The sequence below is a fragment of the Engraulis encrasicolus genome, chromosome 23, assembly GCF_034702125.1.
Source record: "Engraulis encrasicolus isolate BLACKSEA-1 chromosome 23, IST_EnEncr_1.0, whole genome shotgun sequence".
Classification (NCBI taxonomy): Eukaryota; Metazoa; Chordata; class Actinopteri; order Clupeiformes; family Engraulidae; genus Engraulis; species Engraulis encrasicolus.
In genome coordinates this window covers 23,369,278-23,386,635 of record NC_085879.1, presented here as the reverse complement: position 1 = coordinate 23,386,635, position 17,358 = coordinate 23,369,278, and the positions used below count along the sequence as shown (strand labels likewise).

The window sequence follows — 17,358 nt, the reverse complement described above, 5'->3', positions numbered from 1 at the left end:
GCCATCCAGCATGGCAGCATGCCCATTCTAACAGCACCCTGGTCCTCCTGACCACAGTGGCGTCAGCTGGCGTGGGGCAGCGCAGCGGCAGTGTTGCCAGGTTGGGCGGTTACCCGCCCAATTGGGCTACTTGGGATGGCCGTCTGCGGGTAAAAATTGGAAAAATTGGCCATTTGGCGTTTTTCTCTGCCGTTTTTGGGCAGAATTTAGCACATTTTGGCGTTTTTAGAGAACCTTTTTGGGCGGGATTTGATCAGGCAAATCTGGCAACACTAAGCAGCGCCTAGGTGGGTGAGGATACGTGACACGAAGCGAGGATAAAGCCTGGCAGCTGTGAACAAACTCCGACACGCACACACACGCACACACGCATGCATGCACACGCGTGCAGCTGGGTGTGCCTGTTTAACACCACTTGCCACTCCAGGAGCCAAGAAGGATGTGTATAGTAAAATGACGGGGGCAAGCGCTATTCAGACATCAGACATGCCGTACGGTTAGGGTAACTGCATGCACTCTCCCCAAACTTAAAAAAACCTGAGCAACGTAGCACAAACCACAGAAATGGCAGATTTCGGTTTGAAGCGTGCCGGTATTCAGACAATAGACATCAATGTCTGAATAGGGGCATGTTTGAATAGCGCCTTGTAACCAAAATGACAACGCTGAAGACAGATGAAAATAGCCTTAGGCTAAGCTTCCAAAGGAGGACTGTGGTGAGCTGTTGAAACTCTTCTGTTTAGTTAGAGTGGTCGGCCTTCTTTAATATCAACAGTCCGTCTGAACAAAAGTAAACAGTTTTAAAAGAAGCTGCGTTAAGTCATCCTTGATGACCAGTTACAGTATGAACAATGGACATCACACCAGGAGGTGGTGATTTGTTGGGAAACGCTGAGAGAAAGTGACCTCCCAATGACTGCCTGAAGCTCAACTTGAGCTTGAGCCAGTTACTAAAGTTAGACCATTACTTGGCCTTTTCTTGGAAGTTGGAACCAGGTCTGTGCAATAACTGCCATAACACAGGGAAAGAGGGTAATTTCACTGAATGCATCAATCCTTCTAATTTGTAAGAGCTGTAGCCTCTCAGTGCAGATGGGCACACAGACAGGCCTATTCAGTGCTGAGAAAAAAAACTCAACTACATCATAACAATATTGTGATGACCGAAGGTCATAAAGACTTAGGCATTATTATTTTGGTAATAACACTCTTGTACTTGGGCCTTTTGCACATAGAGGTTAATATGTCAAGATGGCACTATGGTGTTGAGAGACAACACAGTTCCTCCTTTGAGGTTACTACTATGGTAATCAAAACCTATTGTATTTTAAAGGAAAGAAATAACACATTACAGTGCTAACTTGAATCAACACTAAGCAGTATTTATCTGTGGTCACATAGTTTGGAAGTGGGACTGTTCTCCTAGTTATAAGGACTTGGAAATTAGATAGTGGACAGGCTCTGAAGAAGACACTTGTCTCTACACGTCAGCCCATCTTATTAAAGGTTTTTTTTTAACTTTATCAAGCAGTTTGCCTTTGGAATGATTGGCAAGACCTAAACAACAACAGGTACAACTGGAGTGATCCACCGACACTGAAACATTACCTGAAGCCAACTACGTGCTATTTGCTGCTTTAAGTCAGGATGGTGCTTAATAATGAGGCCTCGCTAAAGAGTTTTAACACTTGATGTCCCAAACCACTCAGTGGACATGATTAAGATACAGACATTTAAACAGGATCCCAAACTCCCTTTTAAACTTATTGCGTCTGGCAGAAGAGCTAATTCTATTAGCGCAGCAGTCAAGTCATTCTGCTGAGTATACCCTTTATGTGACCATAAATATCAAAACAACACAAGTGAAGCGGTAGAATGATATTGGAGCTGGAGAGAGGCCAGATCCCTCTTTCGAAATGAAGAGAGGAAACCAGGTCAGGAGTCATACTGTATATCAGAGCATCGTCTGGAGTCAGTGTTGCCAGATGTGTCTGACCAAATCCCGCCCAAAAGCTTCTCAAAAACCGCCAAATTGCGCTAAATTCCGCCCAATGTCACCAAATTGCATTGACTTCTATGGGCCCAAAGGGCAGAAAAAAAAACGCCAAATGGCCAATTTTTCCCATTTTTACCCGCAGACGCTCATCCCAAGTAGCCCAATTGGGCGGGCACCCGCCCAATCTGGCAACACCGTCTGGAGTAGTGCCATGCTGAAACTTCCAATGTGCCCTTGGCAACACTGGGGACTGATGTATTCACATGTCCATACAGGCTCTTAGTGAGCGGAGCGGTGGGGCAGTTGAGGATGCACATCAGCCATTTACAGGTCTCCTGACGTGTTGCTCGATCAATAAACAAAATAAATAATCTGTACATTAGTCTTTTGCTTTTTTGCTCGCACAACAATAATTTAATGAAAAAATAAATAACAACAAAACCATTAGTAGTACTCATGTGGTACTAGATCAATACATAATATTTCTATTCTATTTCATTATTTTTACGCGAGCAAAAAGAGTAAGACTGAACTATTCTGTATATCATATAGTAAATAATAAAAGTGGGTATAAAAGTGTCAGGACATTAGCGAGGTCAGCCTAGTCTTTGAGCAAATCCCAGACAAAACAAACAAACAAACAGAGTTGCATAGTGGTACAGGGCTACACTGTGACCTAAAAAAGGTCTGGGCATTTTTGTCCAGCCCCCTCTATAAATTGTACGCCAATCTCTGAGAAAATAGAAGAAAAAAACAGCTTCAGCCCCTGAGGACTGCCGAACTACCTGAAAGTACCCTGTAGCAAATGCCTGTATACCACAAATTATAACAAGCATGCATCATTATTACAGTCAATGTTATTATCAGGCCTACTGCATGACCAAAATAAAATGCCTCACAAAATGAATGCAATATTAACAAAAAAAATAACGATTAATTGATACATAACATACATACATAAGAATCTATTAACTGAATCGTCAGCTGTAGGACCGTTGTGACTGTTTGGCAGTTGTGCTCCTGTAGGCAAAGATATGTGACCTTGGAGATGTTTGCGGTTAATCTTATTGAGACCGCATGAGATGTTGATAATTTCATTTGTGGATTTATTGTGACGCAAGTGGCATCATGCATGCCTTTTCATTTCTCTAAAACCACCACCACCAACAAAAAACAAGCTACATCTCTACAATAAAAGCTCCCCATGTCATATATGACCTCACATTGCACCAGAAACAGAGCGTTTACATTGCAACATAAAGCTTTCCTGTACAATCCATAGATCTTAAGATGGCTTTAAGACTGTAAGGATCATAGAAATGTTCCCACCGCTAAGCTAATTGCATAATACTACTAGCGCATGGTAAACAACAGAGGTGTGTAAAGCATGGGGGAAAGCATAATCCAATTCCTGAAGCTTTTACCTCGAAAAATAAATAAATCAAGATTGGCAGGGGACACAGCCCAACGCAGACACTCCCATTACCGACGGCACTACTTTGATTAATGCGGACCTCTCTAATGCAGTAGCTAACTTGTAAACACTTTGGAGAAGAGCCAGCTCATGGCTGCCATGTGCTCTAGACCCATTGCATACATTGCTTTGGTGGAGGAAGAGAAGAGAAGAGAAGAGAAGAGAAGAGAAGAGAAGAGAAGAGAAGAGAAGAGAAGAGAAGAGAAGAGAAGAGAAGAGAAGAGAAGAGAAGCTGTGATAGGACTGGAGCTCAGAACCAGTCTGCCAATTTTCGAATAATTATAATAATAATGGTGATAATAATAACCATTGTAATAATAACCATTATAATAACAATAGTAATAATAATACCAGTAATCACCATCATGACAATAACTGTGTTCGTATTCTACATGAAGTCACACACCTCAATGGTGGCCTATTTTAACAGTTTTGACAGGAACACAGGAGGAGGAGGGGGTTAGATTTTAGAATTCTTTCTCTGGCTCCCTCTCCTCTGAGGTGCATTTCTGGAAAGCGTAGTTGCTAACTATTTTAGCTACTTTGTTGGTTGCAATACAATTTCCCATTGGCAACTACCGAAATTGCTAACTGCTAACAACTATGCTTTCCAGAAATGCACCCCTGGTCTGCCTACATATTCGCTGGGGGCTTTACTCCAGTTGGGCCTCTCTCCTGGGGTCTTAACCAGGCCTTGGGAATGTCGAGATAAGCCGCAGTGGGGAGAGATTACAAAGGCAAAGAAAAATCATGTGTTGGCCCATGCGTTAACATTCCCAATACATGCGATCAGACAAAGCACAAATATGGCCTTGCTATCGCCACCCCAAGTGGGGAAAAAAAACAAATCAGAGCAGAACAGTGAAGGCAGGCACAACACTGAACACTGGAAAATGACTCACGGCCATCTGGGGGATACATGAGAAGGGCACCAAATGCAACCAGCGCCAGGGTTGCCAGGTGAGGCTGGTGATTTCCAGCCCAAAAATTGCTCAAAATTATAGATCACATTCACAACCAATTCTATTGATTTCTATGGCCAAAAATTGGGCGTGGTTTTCTCCAAAAATCCATTTTTACCCGCAGATGGCCATCCTGACTGAGCAGTCCAATTGGGCGAGAAACCGCCCAATCTGGCAACACTGACCAGCGCTACACCGATACACATTCATCAATAGGGCCTATGGGAGATGATTGTGGCCACATTTGGCTTTAGCTATAGATTCTATAGTATAGAAACTGCTGAGGAATGGCAGATGCTTAATGTAATATGCTGGTGGTTGAAATATGCATTTCACTCTGTGCATTGTTTTGTTGCTGCTGTAGTAGCATTTTACTCCTTGAACTATATACCATGGTTTCTCTGATCTGATCTCTGCTCTGAACTGGGAACAAAAAATATCCTGGCCATTTTTGAGCATTCCTTCTAAATTGTGAACCAGTCTCTAAGAAAATACTAAAATCCCCAATAACATTGGCAACTACGGATACCAAAATCCCAAACAACATTGGCTGCAACGGACTGTCAGCCCACCAGGATATGTCCCTATGCCGAATTACCAGCATACACATCTCCCTCTCTTTCCGTCTGTCTCCCCTTTGGTCTTTTCCCTCAGCATGAGTAGAAGGTTATTCCGATCCTAATGACCATTAAGGCAGTCCTCTGCATCTCCCTCTGATTAACCAGACTCCCAAGGGATCCCCACTGCTCTGTCCATCAACATCCCCATCCCCATTCCCATCCCCATCCCCATCCCCATCCCCAGCCCCATCCCGCCTCATCCCCAGCCCGCTAGCTCAGCACTGGCCAAGTACTGTAGTCCATCTTGCCTACTGGGAGAAACAATTAAGTGGACCAGTGAAAATCTAATTACAAGCTCGTGAGAGGGGGAGAGGGGCTGAGGACGGCTGAGGACTCTTAAGCAAAACCAAACGCAAACAAACAAACACACCAAGACTGGAGGCAACATGCGGACTGGAGGCACGTTGGATAACACCATTTCATGGTTTCTTTTTAAGTGCATCTACATGTATTGCGAAGTACTTACAACACTATGTACTTGCACTGTTAGGTAAGCTATGCGTAGTGCATGATGATATGTTTATGAGGTATAGTTTAACAAACTGCTGTATGTAGCAGGGAACCTAAAATAAAGCATGGCGCAACATTGAACGGCCATTTTACCCAATAAGGAAAGGAAAACCAGGGTCGCCTCTGTTTCCATCACGAGGCTGGCAGACCCTCTTATCTGAAGGCTGAGTGCACATACTTCCAAAGTCAATTCATCAGGGGCAAGGTCAAGTTTCAAAGAGAAGCTAATGAACCCACGTGTTCACTGATACTGTACGCATACTCCAGGAAATAATGCTCAGAGCATTTTTTAAATATTTTTTTGGCATTTTTATTATATTTTGGATAGGACATTGGGAGAGAGACAGGAAACGAGTGGGGAGAGAGAGATGAGGAAGGGCCAGTAAAGGATCCAGGCCGGAATCAAACCCGGGTCAGCCGCGTAGCAGTCGAGTGCCCAACAGTTAGAGCCACGGCCGCTCACAGCCTTTTCAACCAACATGCTCTTACATCAGGTGAGATCATTAACCATTTAATATGGTCACTGAACCAACATAACAGCCACAGAATGAAAATATGAGTGATATTACGTCCCACTCGAGGTCACCAAACATCTGTCCGATTGACTAGACCTGTCTGCAGTAGTGCAGACGATGAAGATGAGGAGGGTAGTTACTGTATGTATAGAGGTGAAGTGAAAGTGAAAGCCCAACTGAGAAACTCCAACTCCCAACGTCCTTGTGACACAGCACTCCACAGCACACAGCGCTCACTGCACACAACAGAATTGCATTCATGCCTCACCCATGCAATGCGTGGCGTCTCGTTGCGTCTTGTAGTCTTAAACAAGCTCCTCGCGGCCGGTCAGACTGACCATACCTTAAAGGACCAGTTCAGTCAATTTCAATATGCAGTTGTATTGCTCATGTTACCCTTGACTTGTCAGTACCCGGTGATGCCACATTTTTCGGCTAAGCCCTTTCAGAGATATGAGCTATTCTAATGGGGGCAGCTTTTGTTTACATTTTTTTTTAAAAATTAACATAGGCCTACTCCAAATATTTTCCCAAAAGGTACCGCTGTTTGCCAGTTGTCTGCTGATGTTGTATAACCTTTCGGATGTTTTTGGGAATAAGTAAAAACATTTTTGAGATGTAAACAAAGCGCTGGCTCCATTACAATGACCAAGATCTCGGAAAAGGCTGAAGAAGAAAAAAAAACCCTCAGGTACTGACAAGTCCAGGGTAGTGTGAGCATTACAACTGCATGTTGAAATGGACTGAACTGGTCCTTTAACTGCAGTGGTGCAGGCACTGAAGATGACCATCCGGTATGTGGTGTCGTCATGTTGGGTCTCAACTCTTACCTAGCTGCTCTCACAGGTTCACCAAACATCTCGCAGACTCACTTTTCCTGCCTGCCAGTGGCATGCACAAACATTTCTTTTTTTTTTGGGGGGGGGGGGGGGGGGCATGTGGAACGTCTGACTGCCTCACTAGGCTTTAGAGGCCATTATAGCAGAGCATTGTTGTGACATGCTTTTGATCGGGAAGCATTTCTACTAGTGGTGTCAACAATGATCGATCCGGCGATCCAATCCAATGCGGGACATGGACAATCCAGAATCGATCCGGCAAGTTCCAGAATCGATCCGGCATTTTTTTTAAGTTTCAATTACTTCCATGGATATTTCGGGAGCAAATGAATGTTAAATTAAATAAAAGCACTTCAAAAAATATTGCAAGACTGATACAGAAAACAGCCAATAAATTGTTGCTCAGTATCTGACTACTTGTATTGCCTCATCATGACTGATTAAACATTTGCTTTGCTTTCAGTAGAAATGTAATGCATTGCAATGCATTGTAGAATTGAATCGGATCGGATTGAATCGAATCGCTACCTTCCGAATCGTGATCGAATCGGATCGTGAGGGCAGTGCCAATCCACACCACTAATTTGTACATCATCATGTCAACATGGACCACAGTACATTATGACTTCTGAAGAAGAACTGGGCATTTTTGTTTTGTCAAGAAGGCTTTAGCACCACCTTGTCCCTATCTTTGCACGCCAATTCTACCTGCAGCGGTGCAGACACTGGCAGTGACGGGAAGGGGCTGTGTGATGATGTGTTAGGTCTTACCTAGCTCCTCTCGCAGGTTGACGAGCTCCTGGGACAGGTCTGCATACTTCCTCAAGGTCTCCTCGCGCTGCAGAAACACACACACACACAAAAAGACATCCACAGTCAATTACCTTTTAGCTTACACATGAATACACATACTGACATACAGTCATAGTTAATATGACGCACGTACACAATCCCACACACAGCGATCCACATGCGTACACAACCACTGTTGATGTTACCACATGTATTGTAAACACACTTGTAGCCCAAAGCCCTAAGCCAAGGACTTAAGTCAAGAAACAGATTATTTTTGTACCAGTGTTCAGTACTACATCTCTCAAGCAGACGAAGTGTGTAAATGAAATAAGCAGAGTTTGAATAATCTCCCATTTCCATAGCGCACAGACAGCTGGAACACCACAGACTAAAAAGTGAGTGAGTGCCTTAACACAAGCTGGGTCGGTCTCCGGGCTAAAAGTAGGTGAACAGTCCTGAGGAGTGGTGTAAGCAACGCAGCGCACTGCCAAATTCTCTCCCCTCTTCTCTCTCCTTCAATTCTGCGCTCCTCTCCTCTCCTTTCCTCTTCTTTTTCACCCCATGCTCCAGTGTTCTTAATTTCTGCTACGTCTGTCCTCTCCTACTGTAGACTCCCATCTTCCCCTCTTTCACTTATCCCCTCTCTGCAGTCTTTCATTCAGAGAGTGGTGGTGGCAGTGGTGGTGGTGGTGGTGAGCAAGTCAGTCTCCTCACGAACTAAATGACTGCATTGCTGCTATCCGGAGTCAAAAAACAGCATCATCCCTCGTCACCCCTTCACGTCCTCTTTTTCGGTCACGACAATCAATAAAAAAGCACAGCCACTTACAGAACCTCAATTCAACCAGAAACACATTATTATGCTGATCATATTCATCCCAGACGGTACAAGCATTTTAACCCTCGCAAGGACTTATTTACAGTATTTCACCCCAGATAAAATAGGTAATGCACGTGTCTAAACACAACATGACAACTCCACATCAACAACATGGACAGTATTTTATCTGTATGTCTGCGTTTTGTTAATGTAAACCGCCCAACGAATGAAATCTTAATCCACAGACCATCAGAGGTATGTGGAGGAGCATTAACCAAAAACACATACGCCGGTTCTTAAACAGAACTTGACAAGTCCACACATTCCACTCCAATATAGACAAAATAAAGTAGACAGTTAATACGAACGAAATCTTAAAAGGGCACTTTGCCTTTGGTCTGGAGCAGGGAAAACTAAGTAACCCAAACACAGCCATATGTAAACACGGACGACAGTTGTACGAATTAAATCTTAAGACACTTTATCCTTGGTCCTTATGCAGGGAAAACCATGCAGCACAAAATAACCATATACCCATAAACAGAGAAGGGACTTGTGAGAATGAACTCTCAAAACAATCTCTCCTTGGATCGGTAATGGATAAACTACACAACACAAAAACAACTGTAGCTAAAACACAGCAGACAGTAGTACAGATGAAATCTTTAAAAAGGCACTATACCCTTGGTCAGGTGCAGGGAAAACTACATAATGAACACAGCCTTACAGATAAACACAGTAGTAGACTGGTGTACAAATGAAAGAATGACATCTTAAAAAAGGCACTTTACCCTTGGTCTGGTGCATGGCAAACTACATAACAAAGACAGTCGTAAAGATAAACAAAGTAGTAGACAGTTGTACGAATGAAATCTTAAAAAGGCACTTTACCCCTGGTCCAGCGCAGGGGAAAGTAAGGCACTGTTTGCTGCTAGAGCAGCCCATGGCTCACAGGCCTTCTCCACAGCTAACCCTTTGGTTGTCTTCTCTCTTCCCTGGCTGTCTTTGGTAAAGAAAGGAGGACAGGAGGAGGAGGAGGAGGAGGAGGAGGAGGGAGGATGGGTGGGGTGAGGTAGGATGGTACCGTGCCGTACCAGCCCAGCCCAGGTGCAGTGCAGGACAGCCTGCACCTCTGTGATGCCTCCCTCCCTCTCTCTCTCTCTCTGTATGATAGACACCCTCACTGTCACCCTCCCTCCCTGCCTGACTGACTGCACTCTCTCTCATCGAAAAACCCAAACCCGGCACTGCGCGACACAGCCTATTGGCTCTCGCACTCCACCAACCACTCGCAGCCTAGTGGCACACACCGGCTGCCGTGCTCCTCCTCGGAGAGGGGCAGCTGAGAGGAGGAGGAGGCAAGGAAGGAGGAGGAGCTTGCTACTATGTAGTCTAGGAGGGGCGGTGGAGGGAGGGAGGAGGCGTGGGTCTCTAGTCTGTGCTACAGGGGCTGCTGTTGCTGCTGCAGCTGTGCTGTGCTGTGCTGTGCTGTGACAGTGAGGCCGTGTGGGTGCTGCTCAGTGCTGCCTCATAGGACATAGTGGCGCTCTCGAGAGACCTTACTGTAGCATCTGCACTGCAGCCAGAGGTGAAGGAGAGGAGATACTGTATGAATAATATGAGCCGTGTGTGTGACAGTGGCACAGTGTTGCTGATGGAGTGGCCCTGGGTGAAGTGACTGGGCCAAGGTGACCTGGAGGGCAGCGCAGCCTCTGCGGCCAAGTCCCACTGGGAGAGAGATGGGGGGGGGGGGGAGAGAGAGAGAGCGCGCGCGAGAGAGAGCGCAACATTTGGTAGATAGGGTTTTTGAGCATAAACCATCATCCCTGTCCACCATAGGAAGAGACGGACAGGAATAAAGGGAGAGAGAGAGGGAGAGAGAGAGAGAGAGAGAGAGAGAGAGAGAGAGAGAGAAAGAGAGAAAGAGAGAGAGAGAGAGAAAGAAAGAGAGAGAAAGAAAGAGAGAGAGAAAGAAAGAGAGAGAGAGAGAAAGAGAGATAAACAGGGCCTCCCCTCTCCTACCTACACCAGTGGAAAATATGAGTGGAAAACACATGCCTCCTAATTCAATATATTTAGCATTACTCCTTTTAGACGGCTTTGTTCTTTCATGTCTGTATGTGGCCAATTGAGTTTAGGCCACTCATGCACACACACGCACGTGCACAACAATTAAATCCATATATTTCATACAAATAATTTCTACTCAGGCTTCTCTTTGGTGCTTTCAAGAAATTTCCCACCAGTTTAAAAACGTATCTTCTGTGAAAGACGAATGAAAATTGGACAAGGGAGAGAGGGAGTGCCCCCCCGTCAGGTTTTTCTTCCTATATCCTAATAAGTAAAACAAAATCAGGGACTTTTCCCCTCATTCCCGTTGTTTAGAGGAAACGATGATTTCATTCGTTGGCATGTCTCAATCTGCCAGCTCTGTGCTCATGTCAAAATGCTAAAGCAGTTGGGAGCTACATGACTGTATAAACCAGTGTTTCTTAAACTTTTTCAGACTAAGGACCACTTCGTGCCCCCCAAAATGTTCAGGGACCACCTGTCAACTGCATTGACAGTTGACGGGTGCTAATTTGACATCACTAATTTTGATGCACATCACTTACTTTTTATTCACATTACAAAACCTGTCTTATTGTGGTGAAAATATGACTTCAGCTACGTTTAGCCTTGTAATAATGTAACAAATATAGCCTACTACTAACTTGACTTGGAAAAGGAGATCCCCCCTTGTGGGCCACATGAGCTCTGTTGCGGACCACCAGTGGTCCCCGGTCCACGCTTTGAGAATTACTGGTATAAACTGTACTATGTGTAGCTGACAAAGGTCAAAGAGTGAAACTAAAACAAAATGGCCACTGTGTGGGGGAGTTGTACTTTTTTTTCAGAAAAACTGTATTATACAAATACAAAGCATCTGTTGTGTGTCATCATGTGTCGTGAAAAGCGCTATGTATTTTTTCCGCTTTCAATGTTTACTATCATTAATAGACACTTTTTATTACAGACATATACAACAGTAGCCACAAGTCTGGTGGCTAACAACAGAACCCAACAGTGGCCTCGTGCACACTGCTGCTGTCATGTGCCTAACCTGCTGACAGCCCTTCACAAACAAGTGATGGCAAATAGCAGCAGCGAAACACAGTGGCAGAGAGAGACAGAGAGAGAGAGAGAGAGTGAGAGAGAAAGAGAGAGAGACAGACAGAGAGCGGGGGAGAGAGAGAGAAACGAGAGAATAAGCGAAACACAGTGGCAGAGAGAGAGAGAGAGAGAGAGAGAACGAGAGAACGAGAGAGTAAGCAAAACACAGTGGCAGAGAGAGAGAGAGAGAGAGAGAGAGAGAGAGAGAGAGAGAGAGAGAGAGAGAGAGAACGAAAGAAGGAGAGAACGAGAGAGAACGAGAAACACAGTGGCAGAGAGAGAGAGAGAGAGAGAGAGAGAGAGAGAGAGAGAGAGAGAGAGAGAGAGAGAGAGAGAGAATGAGAAAACGAGAGATTAGGAGAAACACAGTGGCAGAGAGGGAGAGAGAGAGAGAGAGAGTAAGAGAGAGAGAGAGAGAGAGAGATTTTAAGAAAGTGTGCGAGAGATAGGGGAACAGAGAGAAAGCCAATGAGACAGAGCCAATGAGAGAGCGAGAGAGAGCGAGAGAGAGAGAGAAAGAGAGAAAGAGAGAAAGAGAGAAAGAGAGAGAAAGAGAGAGACACACACACACACACACACACACACACACACACACACACACACACACACACACACACACACACACACACACGCACACGCACACGCACACACACACCTCTCAGCCGGTGACCCTCCTCCTCCTCCTCCCCTGCACTCATAACCATATCAAGCCAGCAGCTGGCACATTCTCACACAAACATGGCAAAGGCCCACCAGGGCTATTCTGGGGAGAATAGACAACGCAACAGATTCCTTTAGCTGCACAGGACAGGACCCCCGTTTAGCAAAACACACTTACTGTACATCGCCATGTTATTGTCATTGCGAACAACTAGCTCCCGGAAGATGTTTGTGTTAATTAGCATGATGTACAGGCCGCCTTACTCAGCGTTAGGATGCAATTTAGAACTGTGGGAAATGCTTTCTTAATTTAGCAGTCATGCATGAGATTGGAGGTCGGTAACAAATTAGAATACAGCTCACATGTTGGCCTCTAACACACATGCCTAACTGTCTGTGCAAGTGACTTATCATCATTTTTAGCTGTGCACTTTTCACACATTTCTTGTTCATTGCCAGTAAGGCTTTTATTACCCTCGGCAAGCAGGTTATGTTTTTCAGTCGCGTTGGTTTGTCTGTCTGTCTGTTCATAACTATTCGAGTTATCCAGCTGACAGACAAACAAACAGATTTGGATGAAAGGAGTTGTGGAGTTGTTGGAAATGATGAAAGGAACAAATGATTCCATTTTGGTGGTCATCCGGATCACAATCCGGATCCAGGAATGTTTACAAAGATTCTTTACCATTGCAGGATAGGGCGAATTTTGACATTCCAGTTTCTAACTCCACAAAACAAAGAAGAAAGACTTTTCTTTAAAAAAAAAATAGGGTGCAACAGTCAAATGTTTTATCAAACCGCTTTCTTGGCGGAGGTCTGCAGTCTCTGAGTGCATTTCTAGTTATTGATAATCATTATAAGGACCTAGTGCTAGAAGGCACTCACCTAACAAATGTCTTGTGGGTCACTTATTCAGACAGCAATTAGGCATGTATTAGTGACTAAAATCTGTACTGTATTCTAAAGTGTTACCTGTTATTTCCTTTAAAGAATGGCTATTCTTCATCTAAGCCACATATCCTAAGCCAGACATTTCAAAGGTCAAAAACAAAAGCATGGTAACCTATAATATGCAATATGCACGATCAAGTGTAGAGTAACATGTAGGTATGCCTATCTTTAGAGCAGCACTGTAACAGAAAATCAATTTGGAGTCCAATTTGGAGTCGACTGATTTATAGTTACCACTGCCTGTAATGGCCATCAGCCAATAGGCGTGTGGCGTGCAGCTGAAGGGAATTTGAACAATCATCCCCCACTTCCACAGATCAGGAAAGAAAACACACAAACAGTACAGGTGACGGAGTAAAACGGCAGAGAAGTCCATTTTTTTGCAAGTGTCTCTTCTCTATTAAGACATGTGATCATTTCAACATCCTTCTGGACTAAAAGTGCTTAAGGTTATAGCTTGAAGTCTCGCTTTTTTACACGATTGTTGCGTTATTCCCCCCACTATCCTAGATCAGGACAGAAGACTCACAGTACAGGGACTTGAGTGAAAGGGCAGAAATAATCTATTGTTTTCTCAGGTTTCTCTATTAGACAGGAACAGAGCCATTTAATGGTTCTTCCTACACAACTCTGGACAAAGAGTGCTGAAGGTTATCACTCGAAGTTGATGTTTTCCTTTTTTACACACTCGACTTGGCTGCAACCCTCAACCCCCAACTTCCACAGACTCGAAACAAAACACAAGACAGACACTTGAGTAAAGGGGCAAGAAAATCTATTGAATGCTCAAGTTTCTCTTCTGAATTAGCCATGGAAGTGCCAAAGGCTATGGCTTGAGCGTCTGGCTTTTCTACAAACTTGTCTCTTGGCTGAGACCTTCTTTACACAGACCCTCCTTCTAAAAACAACTGTGCTGGCAGGCTACCACTGACTGCATAGTTAGCTAGCTGTGACCAAATGGCACGCATTGGATAACACACTACGCTGTGCGCACAAGGATAAGATAATCCCCCATGAAATCAGTCCTTTCCTTTTCTGCAAACACTCACTCTGACTCACACACACAATCATTGACATGCCCGGTTGCGCGCGCACACGCACACACTCACACACACACACACACACACACACACACAAACGCGCACACACACGTGCACACTCTGGAGTATATCACTGACCCAGCCAGAGTCAGTTATTGGCACTCAGTAATGTCAGATAAGACCCCCCCCGTCTCCAGCACATTTCCACTGGCTGATAACAGGAGGGCCAGGCGACAAGCAGCAGGCCTTGGGGGTGTGTGTGACGTGTGTGTGTGTGTGTGTGTGTGTGTGTGTGTGTGTGTGTGTGTGTGTGTGTGTGTGTGTGTGTGTGTGTGTGTGTGCGTGTGCGTGTGCGTGTGCGTGTGCGTGTGCGTGTGCGTGTGCGTGTGTGTGTGTGTGTAAGACTGGGCAACAGCAGCCATACAGTACGTAAAACATGTATTAAGAAGAGGTATTGTTGTGCATTTTCAGTTATGTCCTATTGTGACGATTCTGACATGGTGATAGTAGCATTGTGAAATAATAATAAATATAAAATAAGCAATTGTAATGTGCAATATTTACAACTATTTGGTAGCTAGTTTTCCAGTACAGTCATTCAAGTAGCAGGCATGAAGCAGCAGCAACAGGGTGTTTTGGGTGGAGTAGGCATGACATGTCCACTACGCACTACTCCTCTGGATAGGAGAGGGGAGGGAAGAGGAGAGAGAGAAGGGGATGGGAGGAGAGGAGAGGAGGAGGAGAGGAGAGGAGGAGGAGAGGGCACAGAAGAGGAGGGGAAGAGAGAAGGGGATGGGAGAGAAAAGGGGATGGAGGAGAGTAGAGAATGGAGGAGAGGAGAGGAGAGGAGAGGGCAGAGGAGGGGACGGGAAGGGAGGAGGGGAGGAGAGGGCAGAAGAGGAGGAGGAGGGGACACTGCTGTAAGTGGGTGGGGCAAAAACACGGAGCCGGATCTGTATTGTTTACCATCACCTAGGCAGGGCTTCAGAATGTGTGCACACATATGCATACACACACACACACACACGTACGCAACACAAACACAAACTGGGCCATGTGCGTTTCATCAAATAATGAAACCACATCAGGAACACCCATGGTAACAAAGTGATATTGGCAACATTGCATCAATGCATTTACAGTTAACTGCAGTCTGGTAACTATGTGGATTCTGGATTTTGTATTGATTGAATCTCTATTTTTGTGCCGGCTGGGGATTTCAAGGGTTAGCACAGACCTAGCACTAGTTGGAAGCTGCCCATGTATGATTTATGGTCCCCTCCCTGTATTTAAGGGCTTACCTGTAGCAGGTGCCTTAACGACAGGGCAGCAAGGTAGGCAGCACAGTGTCAATGAGCAACATCGTTGCAATACCTACTCTGGCCACCATCCTACACGGTGCACCTTCAAAAGGTGCACCATGTCATACTTTTGGTAGTTTATTTACAGAATAAATTACTTCCACGGTTCTGGAAGTAGCATTTTGAGTAGCAACAATTTAATTCAATGGTTAAGTCAACAAGCACAGAGCGTCCCTATTGGTATAATCAGATTTAAAGTGGTGATTTATGGATAAGCTAAATTACTACAGATCTGTAGTAGGGCTGAATGAATTAACAGATGAGTTAACTAGATGTTGTAAAGAGTTTAAAAAAGTAAAACGAGTTTATTTCTTAACCATGAAATGATCAATGACCTTACTAAAAATGCCTCATCATAGTAGGGTGTTACTGAACACTGCCAAATTTATCAATTTCTAAAACTGATACCATTACCATATACAGTAGGGTTTCACAAACTGCGATGACACAAAATAAATGAATTGTATTATGTACACAATATCAGTCAGATTCAATTTCCTTCTAGCAAGACACTTCAATGTCAGGTGTATTGCTAGGCTATTGCAAAAAGCTGTTGCAAAGGCTTTTTGAGTCTTAACCTCTATTACAAGCTTGTTGTTACCAAAATGGTAATGGCGAGTCTAAATCTATTACTTAAGACCTTTGGTAACTAATGTATTATGAACAGTTATGATGTACAGTAGTTGAGTTTTTTTTTCAGCCAAGAATAAATGACCCCCCTGCTATATATGCAGGGCTCTCTCTCTCTGTCTCTCTGTCTCTCTCTCTCTGTCTCTCTCTCTCTGTCTCTCTCTCTCTGCTCAGCTTAACAACAGATCTCTAAAGGCCACCGTCTATTTTATTGGCAGCTTTGATCCAGACAGGAAGGTGACCAAAATAACCAGTAGGGGGGTATCAAGTGTTCTCGTCCCGGGGAGGACAGTGATCGACTATGTTCCCTGTCTGAAAGCAGGTTGACTGAGGCTCCACAGACTGTTTTTGCACACATGCAGTGTTTGCATTATATTGATCAGTGCAGGGTTGGGAAACCCACACTCAGTTATGTACACGCCCACATCTTATTGTTGGGGTCACAGAATCACACAAGCACACTCGCACAAACACACAATCAAGCACACATGCACTACATGCATGTACGGTACTCAATCAAGCTCAAACAAAAACACACACGCTTTTGCGAGGCACAGTAGACCCATTGCCTGGGAAATACTGTACAAGACTCTGTTGCCTGGACTTTACAGCCATTAGTGAATACTTTGTTCTCCACAACTACACATTAAGAAATGTGTATTCTGAATGTGTTCCTCATGGCAACAGCAGGCTTGCTGAAAACGATGACGACCTGATATTTTCACAGAAGCCCTGCTGTGGGGTCGCAATAATGTTCATACCTTGTTGCGTTCCTGTATAACCCAGCTCTTAGAAAGCCTTAGAAAGCATAGCCCTGAAAGCCACCTCCCACAACCTAATCAGTCAGCCACGCGGCAGCAGCACCACCCAAAAACAAACATAAAGGCAGTACGGTATAAGTGAGGTGGCAGTGAGAACTTGACAAGTCAAACACCGACATGATCCCTGCCTGAAAAGCAGCACTATTGCTAGTGCATTTGTAAACAGTACTTTACAGTAGGCCTACTGCTAATTTGCATCATGTCTGTTCCT

General features: G+C 44.5%; 1 protein-coding gene across 3 annotated transcripts in view; it reads right to left on the bottom strand.

Moving 5' to 3' along the window:
- mtus1a (microtubule associated tumor suppressor 1a) overlaps positions 1 to 17,358 on the bottom strand; it is a 44,924-nt gene that overhangs the window by 13,311 nt on the left and 14,255 nt on the right. For 2 of the 3 annotated variants that reach the window (XM_063190372.1, XM_063190373.1), the window contains exon 3: positions 7,688 to 7,754. In XM_063190372.1, coding sequence (XP_063046442.1) covers positions 7,688 to 7,754 — 67 coding nt within the window. Of the gene's footprint in view, positions 1 to 7,687; positions 7,755 to 9,422; positions 9,537 to 17,358 lie in introns of those variants that run through there. The other variant, XM_063190374.1, reaches the window with a different exon arrangement.